The sequence below is a fragment of the Parambassis ranga genome, chromosome 12 (genome assembly GCF_900634625.1).
Source record: "Parambassis ranga chromosome 12, fParRan2.1, whole genome shotgun sequence".
Classification (NCBI taxonomy): Eukaryota; Metazoa; Chordata; class Actinopteri; family Ambassidae; genus Parambassis; species Parambassis ranga.
In genome coordinates this window covers 2,257,758-2,283,090 of record NC_041032.1, presented here as the reverse complement: position 1 = coordinate 2,283,090, position 25,333 = coordinate 2,257,758, and the positions used below count along the sequence as shown (strand labels likewise).

The window sequence follows — 25,333 nt, the reverse complement described above, 5'->3', positions numbered from 1 at the left end:
TTGACTGTCAGTCTGTCAGTCTGCTTAGTAAATAAGTGTCTGAGATGTTAATATTAGCTTCACAATTTTGACTTTGAGTCATGTGAAATTGCATGATGAATCAATGAATCATACTTGTGAAATTTCAGTAGATGCAAGAAAAAACCAAATTGAAGCATCAGCGTTTTTTCAGCCTGTAAGACTTGAGTCTCCTGGTCTTGGATGACTCTGTTAGCTACTGTGTAGCATTCCTTGTTGCCCAGGATACCATTTCTTAGTTTAACACAAGACATGACACTAAACACACAGCTCTTTGTGATTTAAACGAGACACGTCTTCAAATTAGGATTTTTCCTCATCCTGTAATTCATCTCACAGCTTACCTTCTCCTCCTTAAACATAATGTTTAAGCCGAATGGTTTAGGTTTTAGGGTCGTGCATGTATGGTGTAATTTCTCTCACTAATGGACACCTGAAAGTCCTAATTATTCATCTGCATCATTTAGAAGCTTCTCCTGGAATGCATCTCCATGTGCAATGTTTGCACTTTATAGCTCCTTGTGTTTTTTTCCCCCTCTAAGTTTTAATGAGTGTTGTTTTGCATTATGCAGTACCTCCAGGCTTCAATTTGGCATCTGTGAAAGTTGGCTTGACTCCAAGACTGTGGTCACCCAGTGCTTATTACTCATTAAGCCTTGTCTGAGGGCCGAGTGGATGCAGCCTGGGTGGGTGCTGGGTGTGAGTTGCAGTGCTTGGAGAGTTGATGTTGTTGTTGTTGTTGTTGTTTTTGTCAATGTTCTAGTTTTGAAACTGAGCTGACAGGTGAGAAGGTGAAGCAGTATAAAAAGGAAATCTTGCTACTCTCCAATCTGTCGGCATGCACACTGCAGTGAATGAAATGGACAGATTATGCCAGGTAAATCATACTAAAGAATCTTTATTGCCGTCGTCAGTTAAGCATCAGTTGACCACATAGCTCGGAAACTAGTTAATTTAATGATGTCATAATTTGTGTTTCATCTATTTTATATTGTTGTAACAGAGCAGTCTCCATCTTTACAGCTCTAAACAACATTTAATGATTTAATATAAACATTTCCCAATGTGAGGCATTCATATTCATATTTGTTGGCATCTGGTATTGATTTAAATACTGGGAGTAAAACCTGTACAGGGAACTTATAAATAGTGCCCAAACCTGTTTTTTTTAATATATATGTTTTGTCATAAAGTTTGACATTTTACCATGGGAGACTATGGGGATTGATTCACTTTTGGAGCCAGCCCCTAAAGGCTGCAGGGTGAACTGCAGCTCTCAACAGTTCCACATGGTCTCTCGGCCTCGGTAGTTGCTGCAGTAGCTGTTTGGTAAATGCCCACAGATCTCCTTGTGAAAAATTAACAATAAGCAAGTTTACAGCCTGGCTAAAAAAAATAAAATAAAATAAAAAGTTGAGTAGTTTGACCACCTTTGCTTTGGTTCTATGATGTAACATCAATGTATTCAACAAAATATGAATTATTATGGTATGAGTTTATGGTGGTTGGGAGAAGATCCACAAAGAACATCAATCTGCATGATAGACATTTCTTTATTCACCTATAGAGCTGCACTTCTGGCAGCACTGACAGATGGGAGAACGCTCCACTTATCCAACCAGTCAGTGTAGCAGAACCACAGTCACATCCACTGCCGTGTCTGTTTTCAACTAGATCTTTGGAAGATTTTGTTGTGATACAGCAATGTCAGCATTTCTCACATATGCTGAAATGTAAGCACATTCATCATTTTAGCTTAAGAACAAATGACCAGTGATGTGTGTCTGTTCAGGTGAGGACGGTTCTGCACGGCCCTTTGATAAAACATGTGCGTGACCGTGACAGCTCGGAGATGTTGTTGTTAAAACTCTTTGGGAGGAGCTCATAGTAAGCTTACACACCCAGCCTTGCACACCTGTGTGAGTTTGTGTGTGTTTGGATGTGGTTGGGTGGTGATGAGTATTGGTATTGTGTGAAACCCAAAATAACCTGTGGTAATGCATTAAACACATACCACAGATAAGTCTGGTGTAGATGGTGCATAAGGAAAAGAAGACACTGAGCTCATCTGATCATTTTTAAAACTCGGATATAGTCTGCATATGGAGTCTGCATGCATTGTTTGCATTTGTCTGCAGTTTTAGAAGGTGTATCCTGAAAGAGAGAATCCTACACGTTTTCTGAGTGCTTTTCATGAACTGCACGGCCTCGTTGTTTTGTTCTGTTTCTGTAATGCTAGGGTTAATGATTGTGTGCAGAGAGATCTGATCTTGAACTCGTGTAATTGTTAAATACAGAGGAACTGGTTTGGCCCTGCTTCAATTAAAAAGGGAGGAGCAAAGTGGGAAGAGAGCAAATGTTGCCCTTCACCTCCTCATTAGGTACAGACAAACTGGTTCTGCAGTTTTGTACTGTTGATGTGTTTATAGAAGAGAAAGGCAGAGCTATGTGCTGTGCTGTGTAAGCACTCTGCATGGTCCAGTTTGGATTACACCCAGGATTAACTAATCCAGGTGAATAAAATTAACAACAATGCATGGGTCTTTGAATTCAATTGGAGTAGAGATCTCAGAGATGTTGATTACGATTCTCAGTCATCCAGGTCATTTTAATTCAAAGGGTTAAAGCGAGGCATCTGGACTCGTAGAGTTTTCTTGATGACGTTTTGCTGCTCCTCCAAGCAGCTTCACTGACATCGCAAAGATGTGAAACAGACTAAATACACTTTGATGCCAGAGAGGATGTGGATAAAGAGGAGATGATGCTGTTTATAAAGGAAACATCCACCCAAAAATCAAATATTTATGATTAGTGTTATTTCAGCCTGTCCTAATCAGGAGGTCAGGAGAATGTAAAAGTAAATTCACCATATTTTGTCAATTCTACATCTGCCAAATATGACACTTGCTAACAGAACATATGGACGAACTGCTAGAGTTTCAGGAGGCAAGTTGGGGATGGTGGGGTACATGCAACTGTCGACTTCCACTCAGGAGTCCAGGGTTCAAAGACCCCCTGACTGGTTTGATTGTATTTATGTGAGTCACATATGGATTGGACATAGAGATTTTAGTATTGTCAATTTCAGATGCCAGGTGACTCCTACCTGAAAGAAATCTAGACTTCTGATAGTGTTCTGGGGCTCTGCACACAATGCAGATGGACAGTGATATAGTGCCACAGGACACACACACATACACACACAATAAAAACTCATGCAGAAGAGATTTCCTCTAAGCCAGTTAGCACAGGTGCTAAAGTTCAATGTAGTTGTTGGTTTTTACATAGTACATATGACATTTTTTCACCAAGCCTACAAAGGAACGGGACCTACCTGTTGCCTTTTACAATAAACAAGAAAACATAATCCATTAGGATGCTACCAGCCAGCACCAGTAAGTTAGGACATCACCTCTACAGGGCATTTTAGTCCCTCTATCTAAAATAATTGGTGTAATTCTTGACATAGGCTGCTGATATGTTAGGCAATTTAGTTGTAACTTCACTTTAGACCTATTGACATTTGTGTCCATTGTAAAGTTTATTTTCATCATGATGAAACAGTGCTGGTCATCAATAAGTGAGACATCGGCATCTCCTGCGGCTGCCTCTGGTTCAAAGTGCAGTAGTATACAAGGTGGCATACCACAGCTGTGAGTCAGCAGTGAGGCGTGCTGGCCGCAGAGGCTTCCCTGCTCTTCAGCTCCAGAGACACATCTGTTTGCTGAGTAATGACATGTGTTGTCATCATGACGCCGCATGCTCACAGACCTTTTAGTGGTTTATTATAGGACAGTGTGAGGTTTTAGCTCCACCACTGAAATAACAGGAACATTGTAGGATTTCTGGGTTCAGGAAAACTAATTTAGCTTTCACAACACAGTCTGCAGTCACAAGGACATGCAATGTAGACTGTGTAAATGACAAAGCCGATCACAGGTGATTCATAAGTTCCTGCAGGTGGAGAAGCTCACCTGTAATATTATTTGTTCAAACAAGGAGAGTCTGCTTTCACATGAGTCTGTCTCATCTGAAAAGAATGGGACACTCCTATGACATGTTGGATGAGTTTTTTTGGTGAGAGTGAAAGTGACTCTTATCAGATTTACTTTCAATTTTTATCTAACATGGGAGGCGGCAGACTTTCACTCAGCAGTCTAAGGTTCTCTGTTAGGTGAAAATGAGATCAATAAAGCACACATATAAATATAAATCACATTCATCTGGGCAAACACACCTAACACCACCAGCCCAGCAATTACTTTTTGTATGCTACTAGTGCACAGAACAGGCTTACCTTTAAATTAACACTGAAACTAATTGCATTTCAAGAGAATGAAATACCTTTTACATTTGAATGCCAGCCTCAAAATAAACATCTGTAGATCACTAAATTATTAGCACCTTGTGTTTTGTCCAACACCTTTCATACTTAAATGACCATAGCAGACACAAACAAAGAGGTGCGGGGAGGCTCCACCGTCCTTATACCTGGCTGTGTTTCAGGGTGTGTCTGATTTGGCGACCGGCCACAGTCACCACGCCCCACTCCAGAGGGCACACCCAGAGGCGGGAAACATGCCTTGGTGGAGAGATTGTGAGGGCTGGTAAGAGCTCTTTGACACTTCAGATGGAAGAAACCAAAAACCCCAAACAAAAATAGGGGAGCACCGTGACATCACAAACACACCAGGCACACATTTATAAATATTTTTATTGCTTATGGCTGTTAAAACTTTAACATGGAAAAATGTGTGTGTGGTGGCATCAAGTTGCAAATGAAGGTGTGTCAGAATAGGCCCAAGATAAGTGTGTTGTGCTTACATTATTGCTGATAGGAGCTGGAACTGAAGCTGCTGATTGTACCCTTTCTAATTGAAGACAAGAGTCATTGACCATCAATGGGTTTTTGGCTCAGTGTGAAAAGAGCCATTGGATTATAGGCTTTATTTAATCCTTATTGCTTTGTTTTCTGCTGACGTTTAAGTGGTTCAGTCCAGCCTTGTGAAACTTTTTAAAGAAAACTCCTCCTTTCATTCATGCTTTGTTTCCTCTCTCTATTCACACACAAGGTTGAGTGAGCTGATCAATCAGCCACTCAATCGCTGACAAACTCTGCCCGGATATTAACTGACCAGCTCGCTCGCTCTCTCTCTCTCTCTCTCTCTCTTTCTCCCAGTTTGTGGGAGGTTGTAGTTAGGGTCATCTCCATGTACACAGTGGTGCAGCCCACCCACTGACGCACACACACAAACACACAGAGGAACCCCCTGTGGTCTGAGCTCAGTCAGAAAATTAGTTTTGAGCCTGTCTGTCATCATGAACACTTCTCTCTCTCCAAATCATGCAGTGAGTATTTTAGAAACATTGTGCAGCCAGCAGGCTGGGGAAACTGTACTTTAAAGCTTTACTTTACTTTACAGGTACGTTATTTGTACAGTAAAATGTTAGCAGTTAATTTGTCTTAGAGCTGTTACACTTGGCTTTAGACTTGAGGAATGTATCTTTTTGTCATTAAGATTATCTTATTATTAGCCAGTCATCATGTGTATGTGAAATTTGAAAATGTGTGGCTTGTAAACATAAGTCATGTATTGTTAGAAGAAAGTCTTGGTATTGAGTAACTTAGTTGACAGCCTTTATACCGTAGACTGTGAATAATACTGTACCTCTGTTTGGACTTTCCAGCTGTTGCTATAGCAGCATCATAGTCTACCTAAACTCCTAGTTAATCCAAATGCAAGTAAAGAATTGGAGGACAAGTGGATCTGAGGTGGGTGGGTGTAGTTCAAAGTTTAAACATGGAGGTCATGGAAACTGACTTACTTTTGGAGCCAGCCTCAAGTGGTCACTAATGGAACTGCATCTAGTTACATTTTCTTTTTCAAGTCTCACAGATCTAGAACATTTAATAAGAATATAGAATAATATAGAGATCCTAAAGCTTTAATAAGTTAAACTTGTTTTGATCAGTAGATACATTTTAATTTTAATTTTTAGACATTAAAATATTACCAGGTTTGAATTGGTTCAGGACTGTTTTTTCTTATTAAATTTAAAACAGCAGACAGTGTTAGGTTTATCTTACAGAGAGTTCCATACTGTTTGTTAAAAATTACTGCTGAATTGTTTTGTTCTGACTCCTGTGAGCAATTGAAAAAAACATAATTGAGGAAACAAATCAGAAGTAAATAACATGATTCATTGGAGACAGTGTTGGAGAGTGAGGACAGAATGATAGCAACCCACATTCATAAGGCACTGAAGAAAGGGACTTTGATAGGTCACACGCTACTCAGATATTGAATGTTAAGACTTTTCTTTGTTTTGCTTCCATCGTCCATTTAATAACAATTAAAATGTTTCTGCGTTCTTGTCATGGCACTAAATCTTCCTCTGAGGGCTTAAAACACAATGGACTTGTTTTCATTGCATTTAATCAGACAACACAGGCTCAGTGTGTGTTGTGAACAGCCAGCCCACTCATGGTATGAATGCATCCACTCATATGGCGAGGAAAAGAATTAATTGCCTGCTGTCCATCTGTAGTTTTTTTTTTTTTTTTATGGGAAGATTGATTTTCTGCTTTAAGATAAAAACATACATATGAGTCACTCGAGTTCGCTGCATGAGTTCTATCTGACAATGGCTCTCTGTGGTGGGCTTCACACAGTGGTGGGTGGGAGGCTGCTACCCGCCGAGGCTGTGAGGAAGATACATAATCATCTTCCTCCTCACATCAGTTTTGGACAAGTGTACACATATATGTACTAACATTTAAATAAAAGTTCTTCTTCTGCAGTAACAAAGAGTGCATTCTTTGTTTCACGTTATGAAGTCCGCGCATCTCCTCCTGCCAAATATTTGAACTAACACAGTTAATCCATCACTGTAGACACTAGAGCATCATGATCAAAAGACCCGCTTGGTACTACAAACCCTTCAGCCTCCCCCAGCACCAGGGTACTGGTGTCTGTAACTGTAGTACAGACTGGAGCCTATCCCCACCTTGTAGTGTGTAGGGGGCTGGAGCCTATCCTTGGTTGCCAGTGTATCGCAGGGCTAACACACAGAGAGAGAAACAGCTGATTTAGAAACCTCAATTGACCTTATATGCACATCTTCAGTATATGAGAGAGGAAGATGGAGTACCCGGGAAAAAAAACCCAGCCAGCACAACAAGAAAAAACAGGATTCACTACATTTCACTACATTTCATCGTTCCTGTCTGTCTCCATTCCACACAGATGAACATTTTTGTGGACTCAGCATGCTCCACTGATGGGAGGTTACTCTGATTTTGGTTGACAATGGCATGTTGATATTCAGGCAGAATACTTTGCAGAACATACTTCACATGAATGGCTTTCCACGGGCCAGAGATTTTTTAATGTTTTCCCTATCGGTCGCCAATAGGACTCAGACTGTGGAAAATACAAAGCAGATTCATTGCATGAGGATTCCAGTTATAAACTTTTTTTTTCCTCTTAAGTCTCCAGAATTCCAGCATAAGAAAAAAGACTTCCCTGCATCTCTGGACAAACTACGGCAGCTGATAGAGGACAGCGTTCACATCCTACAATCACCCATCACTGAAAACCAGCAGGTAAAAACTTAATAGAAATATATTTACTCTAAACAAACACTATCAATTCAACAATATATAATATCAATATATACAGTACAACATATTTCCATGTACCCACACGTGTTAAAAATCACAGCTCCACATGTTATACATATGTATTTGCATTTTACAGCCTCTACAAACCAGTTTTTCACTTCACTCTGCACGTCAACTGCACAACATGAAACTTTTTCTAGTGAAATATTGACAATAATTTCATGTATTATTTCGGGATAAAATGAATAATATTTGTGAGAACCAGCATGACAACCTTCAACCTTACCGTGTGTTTTAACACCTGATCTTAATGCTTTTATTCCACCCTTGAGTGGAAATGAGACGGAAGTGACGATGACAACAGTCACGAAGCACTTCATCAAAATAAGTGGATAAATACGATTCACATCAGTGTGCATGAAACAGTACATTTGTGACCATTTTACATAATGTGGATGTGACTGTGTTGGCTGGTTGTAGGGGGGTGGGTGATTGCTTCCTATTTTTGCTGTATAGTGCAGAATTTTTCATACAATCATATTTATACAAACTCTTTATTTAGAGTGAATTTATGTGGAATAAAGCGGTTGTAATAATATATCACAATTTAAGCAGAGATTTGTTTAGCTTTTCTGACTGAACCACACATATTCTAAATTCTTTATATAATGGTTGAAGAAGAAAGAATGTGACTACCAGTCAGTTACTGGAATCTAAATCATGACGCCTGCAGTAAGACTGTCAGACGTTGATGTGACTGAATGATCAACTGTCAGTTTTCTTTGCTGATGCAAGCATTTTTTTTTAAACTTTGCTGGAAGGTACGGGTCTGATTGCTTAGCACTGTGTTAACTGCATTCCTTCTAATGGTCTAAAACAGGGTTTGTTTTTATCTGCTCTCGTTTTCTCTCCATTTGTGGGAATCTGAGCCCTTCCTCTCCTCCCCCTTCCTTTCCCTCTTTGTAGATCTCTCCTGAGGCCGTGTTCAGACAGGCAGCTCAAATCCGATTTATTCCCCTATTCTGAAGCCTTAATTTGAAGAATGTAAAATGATAAAAACGGCTGCATTAATCCTACTTTGAGATGCTAGTCAATGAGATTTACTGTCACTTCCCAGAGTATATGAAATGATCGTTGAAAATCATGGAATACTGAACCAGAATTTGCAACAAGCCAGAGAGATAGAACAGATTCAGAATGTAGTTAATGTATCAGAGGACTAAAGATCACATCTGAAAACCCATCAGATTTGGTTGTTGTGTGAATATAGTGCCAGTTTGTCTCTCAGACTGAGTCACATGGATGCAGACAGACGAAGGGGAGGATGAGGGTGATCGTCATGTTCTGCCAGAATGACTCAGTCGGTCTGTTGTCTCTCAGCCTACAGCCGCTCGCTGAAGGACTCTTTGTAACCTTCAGACTCACAACCAGAATAGATGTTACCTTATCTGCAACTTTTATTTTTACTTGTCTGTTTTTGTTTCCCCTCTTTATCTGTATATCTCCTTTTTTTTGTTCAGCTGCTGATTCACCACCCTCTGCTTGTCTCAGCATCTTGGATACATATCCGTCACTCTTTTTTTATTATTATCTCTTTTTTTTAGAAAGATGTTTGGGGTATGTGTTGTTCAGAGACAATAACTGACTAACAATAACATCAAATCCAGCCCAAAGGACATTTTCCAGTAATAAAACTTTATTACTCCCAGTGCCTCTTGTTTTGTCTATTTGTACTGTCCAATATGTGGAACTAGGCATCAAATCAAGGTCAGAGGATGCCATTTAAACTTGTACCTTAACAATACTAAGAAAGTGTGTTTACAGGCACACAGGTAATCAGAATATGATCGGGTTTTTATGGTATCCTGCATGTAAACACTGTGGTATAGTTTCAGAAATCAGATTACTGAATACAGGGAACCTGGATAATGATGTGATCCTGTATAACAGGTTATATGTATTTGATCAAAGCCAGGTTAAGGCGCATAGCTTGGGTATTGATAAGAAAGTCTACATCCTCTGAGGATGACAAATGCTAATTTTCATTCTAACAGACATGCATATCACATGACTTCAGTTGACACCCAGGCTCATGTCAGAGCAAAGTACTTACTAAGCCTACACTGATTTCAGATAAGGATGATGTAACGAGCAGGCTCATTTACAGTGAAAACTTTGCTCACATGTTAACCTACGGTACTCATCAGGGTGTTAATCAGTCAGGATCAGCCTGAGGACTGAGTGTGAACTTGCTGTGGTTTAGCTAGTTTACAGACTAACATCACATAACATAACGCCTAAAGCAGAATTTTGAGCTGACTTCTGTTATGGCCGTCAGCAGGTTTTGCTCCTGAAACTTGCTTTAATGCCTTCTCCCTCTCAGGGTTTGGTGTGTGAGGACAACGCAGGAGGAGAAGGAGTGTGGAGGTTTGCCGTACTAAGTCAACAACTGACCTTTCACCTCCAGCAGCTACAGAGACAAACGGAGCAGGAACTCAGCAACATACAAACACAGTAAGTCAGTTTCATTCAGTACTGTATGTCTGATGCTTGCAAGCACAAAACCTTCGCTTTCTTTGTGATTTCCTTTCATTGAGGACATTTCCTGCGTCTCACTCATGGAATTAAACAGTTTGAACAGGAGTTTTCTAGAAGTTGACAACATGAGCTTAAAACTGTGTGCCTACACACAAGACATCAAAGATAAGATGATACATATGGGCTAAACAGGATGACTATTTCCCAAAATCTTACTTTGGCACAGACACTGTTCGGGATGGCTGGCAGCAGTGTCTGAGCTCTGTCTGACTATAAATCTTATCTGTTTGGCTGTGGCTCATTTATATGGTGATGGTGTCACATGATGCTATGATCTCATGTTTGATCATCTGATATTATTTACTTTAATCATGAATTCCCACAGGTGAATCGTTTAGTGCAGCGGTCCCCAACCTTTTTTGCACCACGGACCGGTATCATGTAAAACAATACTTTCACGGACCGGCACAGAAAATAAAATAAAATAAAAACAAAGTGCATAAACAGACAACTTACTCTTATGCTTAATTAGTGGGAGCCTTTGAGCTTTACTCAGCAATGAGGCGGTCCCATCTGGGGATAATGGGAGACATGACACCCGAAGTGTGTTTCTTATGTCCAGTCCACTCCGTCATTTTGTTTTGGCCGTCATTTATTGCTTCTGTCCTTCTTGTTCATGTTTTCTTCTTTCAAAAAACTCCATGGCTTGTCTTTTAATACAGGGTGCTCGGTCTCGCAGTTTTGAAGGCTTCGTTGCCTCATTTGCGAGTCTGTCGCCACATATCACTCAGAGCGGACTTGGTGTGTGAGAATCACCTGTTCCAATAAATCCGTATTTTAAATAGGACTCCTGATATAGTCTTTTAAATGCAGGTTTTTTTTTTTTGAAGAGGTAGGCTCCTCTTCTTCTGTCTCCTCGTTAGGCCTTTTCCCCTTTCCGAAGAAGCTCTCCAAAGACGTTTGTTTTTTATTCATTTGTGCTGCTTGTGGGCTTAATTTTGGGGTGCCGTATCCCGTGATTGAGACAAGCGTCTGGGCAGTTGCTTAAAGGCACAGGCGGATGAATCTGATCGATTTATAAATGAAACAGCTTTCAGACTCGGATAATGAATAATATATGTTTTGCTCAGTCTTTCTGTGCGGCCCGGTACCAAATGACCCACGGACCGGTACCGGTCCCCGGCCCGGTGGTTGGGGACCACTGGTTTAGTGGATGAATACCTCGTCTACACTGCCAAACTACAGACACTGCATGCTGCTCACTGAAATGTCTTCATGTTTCCCTTCTCTTAATGATCCCAGTTCTTTTCACTGAAAAGTGTACTATAACTTATATATTCTTGTAAAGGCATATTGTTAATTATTCTATATTTAAAGTGGACTCTCCACTCAATAGAATGAGGGCCATGCTGTGTGTTGCTTGAGTGGATGGGAGGTGGCTCTGTGTTTGTGGGGTTTGTCACACAGCTGTAACATTATAGGGAGTTTCACTGTATCTCACAACAGCAGCAGGTTCTGCTCCAATGGAGAAAACAACAGGATCCTGCCTGCTTAGCTATGCGTGAGAGAGAGTGTGTGAATGAGAAAGGGAAAAAAGAGAAACTGAAAGTGAATGCATCCTTAATACATTTTCCATTTATCTTAGCCATGCCTTTGGGAAATCAAATAATGGAAAACAAAAGGATCTAAATAGCAAAAAAATTTAATACAATTCTTCAGCCACCAGGTTTAAAATAAGAGCACAGCCGATGCTAAAATCCAGGTACAAAGTGACATCACCACCACAGATTGAATGGGTACAACTGGAGCTGTATCAACATCATAGAAGTTCACTTAACTGAAGGACGTTTTGTTTGTGTCTATGGTCTCCAGGTTGAGATGGCTGAGGAAAGGATCTTGCTGAAATTCCTGCTTTGTTTCACTTTGTGTTGTGCTGACAGTAAATCAGATGCTGCTGCCTCGCCCTCTTTTCTCCTGCTGTCTGTTCTCCTGCCATTACCTGGTCTCGCTTTTCGGCAGATTAGACAAGCTAAAACACATCTCAGGGTTCAAGGTGCGGCAGCAGACACCCACCCACATACACACATGTATTATCACGATCTTATTCCAGGAAATCTCCCAAAACATTACTTCTCAATGCCAAGACCAATCAGCTCTCGTCACAGGTTGACTCAAAAGCTTTATGGGACTAAATGAACAGTTCTGTAATAAAACTGTAATGTGTCTCTGTCATGTTTGCCCTGCCCTACATGATGATACCAACTTCTCATATCCACTCGGCTTACTGGAAGAAGCCGTCACCCTGTCTGCATTTTAGTGGGGTTTTCCTTGGCTGTAACGGAGGCTTATGTGGTAATGTCAGTGCTGGGTTGGGTGTTGTGCAGGAGAAGGGGATAAGGTGATTGTGTTTTTTTTTTTCCGGAGTGGAGTTATGCATGCAGCTTTCACACCCAGAGCACTTCAAAAGTTTAGTTTACGTAGCTTCTTTGTTAAACTGGAAGTGAACTCTTCTATGAACCAGGCTCTGTCCTGAACTCTAAAGAAGTACATCTTAGTGTTAGGTCCTCATCTCAGTAGTACAGCTTCTTAACCCAAAACCAGAATGTGCTGGATTATGGTATGTAATGGTATTTATTGTATGGTGTTTATTTTAAAAACTAGACTTCTTTAAAAAGAGGCTAGTGTGAGTGCACAAAACCATAATTAAATGACCAAAGGACCACAATCCAATAGATCAAGTCTCAAATTGCACAGCATTTTAGTGCTGTTAATAGATTCCTCTCCATCCATCATCCAAAGCCTATCAAAGCTGTCTACAGGTGAGAGGCAGGGTACACCCTGGACAGGTCACAGTCCATCACAGGGCATCACACACAGACAAACAACTATTCACACTCACACTCACACCTACGGGCAATTTAGAGTGACCAGTTGACCAAACAAGCACGTCTGTAGAATGTGGGAGGAAGCTGGAGAAAGACAGGGACAACGTGCAAACGCCACACAGAAAGGCTCCAGTCAGAATGGAAGTGGGAACCTTCTTGCTGTGAGGCGACAGTGCTGCACTAATAAAACAAGTTTAACCTACAGGTGGCTTTTGTTTCAAATCAAATACAGGCTTATTTCTGGTTAATATTGCTTCAGTTAGGATAGTCTATCACAGCCCATCAAAATGTAGATAGATTTGGTTCCATGATTGGATGACATCAGACAATACAATCATATGTTAGCATAAATAAAACTATAACTGGTGGAATGTGATGTTTTTTTTTGGAAGTGTTTATATACATTTACTGTGTTAGTTTGCTCATGGTGCTGCTACTCCTGACTGTAATCAGATTTATTATTTCCTTTCTCCCTCGATGGATTTCTTGTGTTTTTTAAAGCTTCATTATATTTATAAATGAGCAGCATATATTTGAATGGTCCAAGAAACTGAATCCAAAAACAAGCTACTAATACAAGAACACACTAAACATTTTGATTTCCTGGATGTCTACCTCTCAGATTACGTTTGTACAAATACACTTGACTTGTATTTGTGAAAGCTTTCAGAGGAGCAGGGTGGCCTGGTTGTTTAAGCAGTCAATAACTAGAATTTCAGACCCCAGGAAGTCTCCAATCTGTCCTGCTGAAGTAAGAACGGAAGTTCTTAAAGGGCCAGTTCATGTAAACTACAATGGAAAACTAGGTCCTGGAAAATATAGTTGGTGGGTTTCCAATGTTTTTATTATCATTAATGTTTTGTCCATAATATTATAAGTGCAGACAATGGTTGTGTATATATATATATATATATATTCATATAACAACAACTAGAGCTTTTTAATGTGCAGTATAGCACAAGATGTACTGAAACAACTGTACAAATGTGTGCTGCTCTACAGGACACGGTGGAGGGATAGATGAGGTCTGATTGTGACGGATTATGTGTTGTTCTCTGTGGCATTTTCCCATAAACTGAGTGAAACATGGCCTTTAATCTGGTTACGCAAGAAGAGTTGTGCTTGTTGCCAACACTAACAGGCAGACTGGCAGTTTGGAAAATACCCAGCAGAACTCTGTCAACTACTCTCCACGTCTTCTGTTCATTCTTCTTCTCATATCTTCCAGAATCTTCTGATTTTTAACCATGAAATTGATCAACAATGTGAAAGAGCTCAGAAGCCTCATTGATTATTGTTTATTAGAGCTGAATTCAAAGCAGTCACGAACATGCTGCATTTATGGCCAGAAAGTATTGTTCACAGAAGCAAGCACCTGTACACTAAACTTTTTTTTAAACCACATCTCATGGTCCTCATCATGCCAAACAGTAAACTGCTGAAGTACGAACAGATCATAAAAACACAGGTGAGTGTGATGAGACACAGGTGGAACCGATGAGGGTGGGGTGGCAGCCGATCACAGAGAATGGATAATGATAGTAATAAAACAAACTTATAAAGTAAGTCAAAAGAAAAGTACAAGAAAACACAGAAGGAGAGAGTTCAAAATAATCCGGAACATGGCCAAGTCCTTTGTAGGATGCAGACCTTGGATTGAGCTACAAATAATAAACAAGCCAAGCAGTCATTTTTTAAAAAAGTCATTTTAATCCTTTTCTTTCTGTCTTGTCTTTCACTTTCTCTTTTTTCTCTCTTTCTATTGTGAAACAGACACACAAGAGTTGTTTGATTGAACAAGACGAAACAGGATTGTTGCTTTGTTCACTCCTTTCTGTGTCAGTAACAGTCTCTCCTCCTTCTCCTCGGCCTGTCAGAACATTTTATTATACCTAACTTTCCCCCCTCTTGTTAGAAGATATTTGTCTTATTTCCCTTTTTGTAAAATATTTTTCATAGCACCTGTTTTTAACAGCACGGCAGCGAATAGGTTTAAAAATATAACGTCAACATGACATGAGTCCATGTCACCAAAGATATTTCAACGATTTGGTTCAATGTTTTTTTTCCACAGCAGTTATCATAATTTCTGTTAAATAATTCATCTGTTTACACCTGCAGACAGTTTTATTTATGACTGTAAATATCCGTGATGGAATCTTAACACTGTATGAATTAGAGGAGACAGACATCAACATTCATTATCATTTAAACACAGCTTCACCTTTGTCCATGAGAGAAACACTTTCATCAAAACAAATTCTGCACACACACACACACAGAGTGTATACATCCCTCATAAACCCAAGGCACTGAAAATTATATATGTGACAGGCTGAAAGTACCGCGATACATTAATGTAAAAAAAAAAATGAAATAAATAACACCCACACATTTTTCACCTGCAATTATGGAGTGAAATGTGTTTGTCACATACGTTCATGTAATTATGGAGCCCTATTCACGCTTTTCTGTACGTAAGCACCTAATCAGAACACACCGACAGCTGGCAGTGTGTGTGTGTGTGTGTGTGTGCGTGTGTGTGTGTCACAGAGAGGTTTGACACATTGTTTCCATGTGGTGTAGTGTATATCTGTTTACATGTTCATGTGAGTGTGTGCATACAGTATGTGACACACACACACACACACACACACACACACATACAGAAATATTCACTGGTAATTACTATCTTTTCACCAGGGGGGATGATGCTCCTCATTGCTCTGTCTTACACACACACACATACACACACACATGTTTTAATGAAGTCATGTGATTGGTAGGATCGTTTTTGATTGGCAGGTGTCAGGGTTGCTCATTTGCATAAACATCAAAGATTATGATGTGAGAGTAAAGATGTAAATTTGACATCTAGGGTATAATTTACTTTGGAATATGTGGTTGTATTTGTTGTGTGTGTGAGTGAAGGTTTTTAAATCTGGAAGGAAATCAGAGCTTGGTGGCAGTTCATTTGCAATTTTAGTGTGATCACATCATTGTACACACTTCATAACCAACTTTATTTATGTTGTAATTTAAGTTAAATTTAAATAACCTGAGGGGAAAAAAAGAACTCTGGTCAGCTCATGCCTTGAAAAACTTGCCATTAGTGTTTATTAATTATCAGAATTAAGGCATTCTTATACATTAGTAAATATAATACATTGCTACATATTATTCTGGGAATAAAAAAAAATCTTCCAGCATTACAGAGTAAATGTGAATCAAAGACTTTACCTCGGCCTGTGTGGTAACAGCCCTCAGTCAGCAGACCTCCTTGAAAACCTCATTAACAGGATATTGTTAATATATTTCTCAGAGGGGCCTTTTGTGTTTTTGAGCTGTTGTTTGTGTCGTTTCTGCTAATTCGTCTTTCTCTGCGTGTTGATTCTTCAGTTTAGTTCATCAAAGGTTTCTCAGATGAGCCTCCTTTAGGGCCTCAACAACAAAACACTTCTCCTCTTATTACTTGCTCTCCTGACACTCTCACAGAGGGTTAGTGCCTCCAAGTGGACAGATGGTTAAATACACTCTAGTGTGAGGCCCTGAGAAGTCAGTGCATGTCAGGTAATGTGCAGTCTGATAGCCTCTTCTTTATGGTACTGGTGCAAGTAGGACTACTCGCTGATGCTGTCATATTTACTATATATAAGCACAGTAGATGTATTACTACACAAAGAAGTGTAGCTTCAATTATAACACTATTATTATGACATATTTATCATACACTCTTCTAAATGTGGTACTGTACTATAGTATGTTATCAGCCATAGCATTGTGATGTTCCTGCAGCAGGTAGTATTTCTGTGACTGTTATCATCATGACTGTCAATGCTGCAACGTGCTTCCATACTGAAGTTCTGAAGTGATCCTTCTGCAGCGTTAACAGTCACATGACCGCCGCTGCAGCTGATTGTGGTTTGGAATATGCTGTTGACTTTAACAGGGAGCAGTAATCGCTAAATCTGCATCAGCTGTTCTGCTCTTTGTGTATCTATGATAACACTCAGTGTTTGATCAAGGGAGCAGCCATCTCATGTTGAATAGGAGCCCACAGGTTACTCAGAAACAAAACAAAACAAAAAAGGACTGTGAATGTGAAGAGCATTAAGTGATCACCAACAACAGGGTAAATTTGGGGTTTAACCCAAATGTGATGGTTTAAAGTATCAAAGGTTAATCGTCATTTAAAGCACATGTGAAACGTGGTGCTCTATCTGTCCTTTGTATTTTCTAGGGCAAATCTCCCAGCTGCTATAAAATAAACAGGTAAGTCCTGCCCTGTGTGCACAGAGGGACAACATTAAACAGCCTTTATTAGGCTCACCTGTTCAGCTGCTCATTAATGCAAAATTGAGTCAGCCAATCAGATGGCAGCAATTAAGTGCATTCCTGCATGGAGACATGGTGAAAATGACCAGATGAATTTCAAAGAGAGCTGAAGAATGGGGAAGAAAGGGGATCTGAGTGACTTTGAATGTGACAGCAGAGGCTCAGTGGTAGGTCCAATAACCAGAAGGTCGGCGGTTTGACCCCAGCTCCTCCCTAGTCATTGTTGTGTGTCCTTAGGCAAGGCACTTTACCCACATTGCCTCCAGTGCACTCACTGGTGTATGAATGCGTATGAATGAATCGGCGGTGGTCGGAGAGGCCGTAGGTGCACCTTGGCATCTGTCAGTCTCCCCCTTGGGAGCTGTGGCTTCATCTGTAGCTTACCACTGTGTGAATGTGGTGTGAATGAATAATGCATCTTAATGTAAAGCGCTTTGAGTGCCCAGCATAAAAGCACAGTATAAGACCAATGCATTATTATTATTGACATGGTTGTTGGTCTGAGTGTCAGAAACTACTGATTTATGGATGTACAACTGACAAATCTGCTGCAACTGTGTGATGCTAACTCTGCTAGCTCTAAGAAATGTTTCCAACTTCTTGTTGAATCTATGACACCAAGATTTAAGGCAGTTCTGAATCAATTACCTAACCCTAACCCATTAGGTGGACCCTAATAATGTGTCCAATAAGTAAATCAATGCAAATCCCACTTTAAGATTTGAGCAAAGAGCTTGTAAAGTAAATGTTTCTTTGTCTTTTTAGACTCCTTCAGATTGATGGCCGCCAGCAGCTGCTAACCACTCAGCTGTATGATCTTGAGGAGAAGAAGAAACAGACAGAAGAAGAGCTGAAGAGAAGTTGCTGCCTTCAGACGTCCACTGTAAGTGACAGGCATATAAGATAAGATAAGATAAGATAAGATAAGATAAGATAAGATAAGATAAGATAAGATAAGATAAGGTAGATAAGATAAGATAAGATAAGATAAGACCTTCTGCAATAATAATATAACATTCTTTAACAATATATAGAATCAAATTAAAACTATAATAGACAAAAGGGACTAAGAATTGGACTAATGCCCCTTCCTTGCAAAAGTGGTTTCTAATAGACATTACATAGTAAATACATAGTGTTTTCATATATTCATCATCATTACACTCATAACTTTGACTTTGTAAAAATTGTGTATATTTGTTATAACTTAATTTGGACAGTGGGGTGTGTGGCTGAATACTTCACAGTTCAGATCCAAGGTCAAGGATGAACTTTCTGTTCAGGCACACAGCAAATTGTAACATCACAGAAAACACAAGAATACACAAATGATTAAAGCACAATCAGTCTGATAACTGTGGAAGAATCGGAGCTCTTCAGCCAAAAAGAGCATAACATCTTCATTTATAAGCCTATTCCCATTATTTTCCATCACAGTTTAAACTGAACACTTGTCGGGAGCTTCAGACGTCCATCACAGACTGTTTGGTCCAATCTGAGAGACTGGTGTTTCAGGAGAAGGCACTGAGCACGCTCAGTAAACTGCTGACCGAAGACCTGCTGAGGTATCGGGAAGAGACGCAAAGACTGGACTGTTTCACACAGAAAATACACAGGGAGTCACACGGGTACCCAGAACATTACACACACACACAAACAGCTGACTAGAAATGAATGTTTCAGGTTTTCATGTTTGTTGGTTTTATTCCAGATCAGAGGAACCCTTCACCAGCAGACAGAGTGAGGACAGCATGCAGGGAAAGAACGAGACAGGCTACAACAACATGGTACGCTCAACATTTAAACTCACACCTCCTCTCTCCCTCTCTTTCACTTTTATTTATTTATTATCCCTTCTTGGCATGATCAAACACCCTAACAACATATCTAACATTAGTCGTTGTTTAGATGTTAATACAGTTCGGTGTGTTTCATATTCCAACAATATATGGATCCACAGCTATTGTGTGAAATATAGAGGTGTCTTTTTGTCCTCTCTGCCTGTGCTGTGTCTTTTTGTGTCACCACATGTTTTAGATCCGTGTTGAAAGTTAGCATGCTAACGTAAAGTATCACATAACGCACACTTCAAGGCACTAGAATGTCTTAATAAGAAGAAGCAGCATCCTGGTCCCATGATCTGATTACAATATCAAATAACACGGCTCTGCTTCAACTATTTATTAAACTAACAATGGTTTTGTCAGTGTGCCAAATATAGAAATAAAACAAATAGATTTTTTTTCAATAAACAGATATATCAAGTGAGCTTTAACAGTAATCAGCACACAGATAACTGCAATAACACTGAAAGAGAAACAGCTCAGTCCACGTAGAACAGCATCACTCGTCTTTGTCTACCTGTGTGTGTGTGTTTATTTGGCATTGGTCCAGCTGTTGTCAGTCTCTCTCAGACAGTCAGAGTAGAGACAGAGGAAACATCTGCCTGCTCATCTGGCTCTGTCTGTCACACACACACAGATGCAGAGCTACACACACACACACACACACTTACACGTAAACACACTGTTAGCAAAAAAATAAAAATAAATAAATAAAAAACCCTGATAATCTGACACAGTTGTGACAGGAAACGATGAGGGAAGAAACCTGGTTTGGAGTCTTATTATAACAGGAAGCCTGTCAAAGTGTCACCACAGTTTAACTCGTGAAGCTTAAACACAAACAACAGACAGGCCGGCTGCCAACATGCTGCTATACTGCTGTAGTACAGCCTAAATCAGACACCATTTTAGTTGGTTTAGAGATTTTTATTTTTCATATTTTTTTAAATCCTTCCCTTTAAACTTTTCCCTTTGAATTTGTCTTAATTTTAAGGGAGATTTTCAGCTGTTTTTCCACATTAAAAATTTAAAACTGCTCTTTGACCTTTTTGTTAAGTAGATCTTTACATGTTGACTGTACAGATTAGCTTGTTGGTTTACAGTACAACACTGCTTATTATTTCTACCCAGTTGTGACAAAAATACACACCTGCTACCCCCAACTGATTTTATTTCCTGACATTTCTTGTAATGTGGGTTTTAAAGGAAGTAGGTCAGCTCATTGCAAAAGTGGATTTTATAGCTGACAGATGTTACACAATTTGGCTTGTGGCATTTTTTTAACCCTGGTTCCCAAAATAATTCCATAAAGCAAGAGGCAAAAGACTTTTTTTCTGTGTGGGAATTCAAACCATCGACATCTTCATCCCTCCGGTCTCACGCTTCACTTTGCTAATCTAGTCGGGCCGATCCGATGCTCAGTAACCTTTTTATCAGATTATTGGTGGCTAATCTGTCAGAAAATGGATTTGTATAATCACACATCTTTTTGATTAGATACTCATCTAATACATTTGGATTGGATTGATTTAAAGAGGTTTGATCCATCCTGGACTTTTATTTCGAGCCACTTTAGTGCACAAACTTGTACGGTCGGCTCAGTGTGTGCTCTCTCATATAGATGTGGCAGCATTTGTTAAAGGGAAACAATATCAAAGCCTAAAAAAACACCTTAATTTGATCTGAAAAATTTGAAAAATATGTATAAAGGTTGGACACAGGTGTGTGAGCTATCACTGAGCAGCATCTGGGGTGGAAAACAAATGAAACCTCTGCAGCACTTTATCCTCGTGGGTAAATGTGCTTTGTAAAGATTATCTTCTAAAGAGAGGTGCTTTATATTCAAACTATAAAATGTAAAACATTACCAGGATATGTGGGGTCCCCAAAATGTTATGTCCCCCTAATAAGCTGTTTCTAATTTTCCGTCAAATTAAAATGAAATAAACCCAGCTCACTTTATTTTATTCCCACATTAACTAAAGAGTCATCCCGGATTAGCTTGAGCAGATTTGTAACAAATATTCCTCTTAAAGGGATAACTGTCAGCTGATCGCAGTGTAAAAATGGACGGCCCTCGAGGACGGAGCAACGGGTTGGTTTATTCATCCCTGTTATTTACCGCCATAATGACAGGAGGAGTGTAAGGGGCAACAACAACAACAACACAGGAACATATTGCCAAGCAGATTGCCTCGGGCCAAACGTAGCTCGACGATTTGCTCTCCGCGAGATACATACGTGTCCGACATGAGACTGCTGTCACTAATTGCTTATATATATATTTTTACTTTTTGTTACGCTGCTGATTTTACTCTGTGCTGTTCATCTGACATCCTTTATTTTGGCGTGGCATTAAAGTGCATCTGTAAAAAAGCCACTTAAAACAAAAAATAAGCAAACAACAAAACATATGACAACATATGACTAACTTAACATATGATAGTATTGCCCGAAGTCAAGTCCCCTTGTTTCACTTTTTTAGGGTTAGGTTTTGTTTTTAAATGCAGTTAAAAACTAGGTAAAGATCACCTTAAAACACACTAAATCATAACAGTAAACACATTTTACAAGGAAAATCGCTCATCATCATTTTTGGCTGCCATCTGAATACCTGCATGAACACTAGTGCAGTCAGAGAAATACAGACAGGTGTTCAATGAAGTCCTGATGAGGACTGGTTGAAAGTCATCATGATTATGTCAAGTTGTCATCATTGTAGTTTCAGCTTGGCAAATGTGGCATTAAGTTACATTATGAGAATTGTGGCTTAATTGGTTTGGTCTGCTGGGGCTAAATGTCAAAGCTGTAGTCACGATCTCCCACCATGTCGGGTAAAAAACATGAAATAGTAAACCTCTACTGCATCAAGCATCTGCAAGCAGTTCACTGTGTTTAGTTGCTGTTTTATATCTGGGTCAGATGGTACACAGCTCTGCGCCATATGTCTGTACTGTAGTAAGCCACAGGGAATGGACGTCCAGTGTAGGTGTGCTTGTGTTGAGGACTTCAGGGATCACGGGCCTGGTTTTCCTAAATGTAGCTTTGTCTGTCTGACCTTCAGTTTTTCCATACATGAGTTGAGTTCTAATCCTCGGATTGCCAGGTTATGGGTGCTTTATTTAAATCAGCAGTAATGTAAATATGTTTTAATATAACAGCTCCTCTGTGACTCCCCAAGTGACCCAGTGTGTGCAGTCATTTTGATCCAAGGTCTGCTCAGGTGTCACAGCAATAACGTATTGTACAGTTCTGTACATACACAGACAAGTACAGTAACACACTCCTCTGTGTCCCTGTCCCCTCATTTGAGACTGAGGGGCAAAAATAATAACATTAAAAATCATCAGCTCAGGGCTAATCCCTGCACGGCCTGTAAACATTTTAATACCATAGTGATTAGTAGTGATCCTAAAGCCCAGACACCCACCCTCCCTCTCAGCCCTCTCAGCCCTCTCAGCTCTGGGCTTCTCTCCCACCCCTAGCCTCGGCTCACTGTCCCCGGGGGAGGCGGCCAGGCGAGTCCCTGGATTAAGGCCATTCGGTACTTTGGACCCTCGAGCCCAGAAAGTTAAACCCCTGGATGCTTGCCACTTCATTTCTCTAAGTGGCATCGGCCTTCTTGTTATGATTGTTAATTAAAGTTGGATTTATTCAAGTGGCTTTTTGGCAAAAACGAAAAACTGCTGACATTTTCTCTTCCAGTTGTCTCATTTTTTGTCCTGTGTGTGAGTGGATGTTAGAGTTTCAGAGTACCAATATCTGTCTGTTTATCTACCTATCTGCCTTTTACTTCTGTGTGAGAAAGTGGGATGTTGTGTTGGGGGGTTTCAGATGAACGAGCAGATGTTGCAGTTTCTCAAGAGGGATTTATGTCAGGGTAGGAACGCAGAGGCTGGGTTTCATGTCATTATGTATGCATTTCAGTCCACACTGTAAAGGCAAAACAGACAGAAAAACACTTTTTTTACATGCCGCTCTGAAGGAAGTAAAGTGCCTAACTAGCCACTGTACACTATAGGTAGTTTGAATATGGCCGTTTACAGGAGCAGTGACTGGGTTGATAATACTTTTGCCTCTGTTATGTTTTATTTTAGCATGCCTTGGCGGGTGGATGGGCTACAATTTCCAAAAGTGGTGTTTTATAGTAACTGGCCTGCTAAATGTTTCTTCCTATTTCTGTGAATTTGAACAGCTATTGAGAGATTAATGTAACTACAACGATGCACTAAAACATTAAGACCGGGTACTTCAAGCACCAGAATCAATCTGCTGACTTACCTGGACCTCTGAACATCCGAGTTGGACATCTACCAGCAACCCGACTTTTTCAAGATTTGTAGTAAATGTACATATATTGTCAAATGGCCACCACCAACAAGGAACATCCATCATCTGTTATTGTGTTCGCCTCTTTCAGCCAGCGCCAGATTCCTCTTCCCCCGAGTCACCTCTTAGCCTTCATCAGGCCATCAATGAAGAGGCGGCAGAGCCGGCGTTGGGGGCCGCTCATAAGAAACCAAGCACAGGTCTGTCCCACAGGTCAAACCTGCAGCGAGCTGGCAGTGTCAAAAACCTGATCAGTAAATTCTCTGGTCCGGATTATGAACCTGGATCTTCCACTTCGTCCTTTGGAACAGGGCGACTCCAGAAGGCGGTTTCTGTGGAGGTTCTTGCGTGCACTGTGTCCAAATTAGGTCCATCCACAACAAGCAGTGCAGCTCAAGATAAGAAACCAGTTCCCATTATCACTGTGGTTCCTACAATCAGCGAAAACACTCAGAATGGGGGTGCATCAATGCAGAGAGGCACTAAGGCCAGTCGAATAACTGCAAGAATCGACTGCCCAGTAGCAGCTATCAAAACACAAACCACAGACTCTGGTAGAGACTCAGTGGCTGACTCTGGCATGGGATCGGTAAGGAGACCGAACGCTGTGATGCCTTCGCACCAAATGAAAAGCTCTGCGTCCTCTCTGCATGAAGATGGCACGGCAGCATGGCATTGACGTTTTCTGAAGGCATTTTGCTGCATGATTAAAGCAGCAAATGCATGGCAATGTAAAGGACGCAAGAAATTTCCAAGGCATCTAATCATACTAATCAAAATGTGCTCATGCTCACTGATGGATCTAACAAATCCTGCTCTGCTCCGTGATTCTTCCCTTCAAATGTTGATAGTTATGTCTTTGGTCTACGCCCTGTGCTGATTTTTATTGCATGAGAAGTGATTTCTGTTGTATATTCTGCTTTTGCAGGAGTTTGGCCTGTTGCCTTGTGGTATAATACAGTATGAAAAGGTGGTATTAAGTCATTACAATATACAATATACAGATTTTGGTGTTAAAATCATATAAATTCATCCACAAAAACAAAGTCCAATCTTCGTTCTTTTCTAAGTTGATTCCTAAGTGATTGTAGCCCCTCACTCTGTTGGCTAACCCAGACCTTTTATCTCTCCTTTTGCCCCTCCAGGAGTCAGAGTTTGATTCAAACAAGCAGCCAGACAGCCCAACAGAGGAGGAGCCCTCCACGCCCAAAGCTTTGTCCACCAACCACAACCCAAAATATCAACTCTTCCTCAATAACGAGATGAGGACCAACGGGTTGAGTGGCAGAGACGCAGATGGTCCAGGAGGCAACGGGCTGGTCACGGAGAACGGCCCCAGGCTGTCCCGATGGGAGACCAACCGGCTGGGACTGAACCACTACAGAGGGTCCCTGGAGTCCCTGGCCTCACGGGACGGGGACACTATGTCTGACAGGGTGGGTGAGGCAGACTGTGGCTATGTGTGGGATTAGTTTTCAAGAGAATCAGATGCTGCTGTGCTGCTGAATAATGGAGGATTCCAGAGAACAACTCCAGCTATTAAACAGTGCCATCTTCTGGAGAAAACAGCTTCAGGGCATAATTGTTCTGAAAAGCTCCAAATTACTGAAACTGAAAAGTCAACTGAAGTGCCAGTATCTGCCTACGCTTCCAACCATCTTATGCTAACTTGTAAAAGTGTTACATAACATTTAAAATGTTTTAATCTATATTCAGTATGAATCAGATATTAAATCAACAAAAAACAGACAAACAATTTC

The 25,333-nt window shown here is 40.3% G+C and overlaps 1 protein-coding gene across 3 annotated transcripts in view; it reads left to right on the top strand.

Annotated features, from left to right (window-relative positions):
* The window catches only part of LOC114443915 (cingulin-like protein 1), a 37,970-nt gene that overhangs the window by 4,636 nt on the left and 8,001 nt on the right, over window positions 1-25,333 (top strand). The window contains exons 2-9 of one of the 3 annotated variants that reach the window (XM_028418292.1): window positions 7,511-7,624; window positions 10,026-10,156; window positions 18,166-18,283; window positions 18,838-19,028; window positions 19,112-19,187; window positions 23,665-23,773; window positions 23,885-24,162; window positions 24,719-25,009. In XM_028418292.1, coding sequence (XP_028274093.1) covers window positions 19,152-19,187; window positions 23,665-23,773; window positions 23,885-24,162; window positions 24,719-25,009 — 714 coding nt within the window. In that variant the 5' untranslated portion in view covers window positions 7,511-7,624; window positions 10,026-10,156; window positions 18,166-18,283; window positions 18,838-19,028; window positions 19,112-19,151. Of the gene's footprint in view, window positions 1-7,510; window positions 7,625-10,025; window positions 10,157-18,165; window positions 18,284-18,837; window positions 19,029-19,111; window positions 19,188-23,664; window positions 24,163-24,718; window positions 25,010-25,333 lie in introns of all 3 variants that reach the window. The other 2 variants (XM_028418291.1, XM_028418293.1) reach the window with 2 other exon arrangements.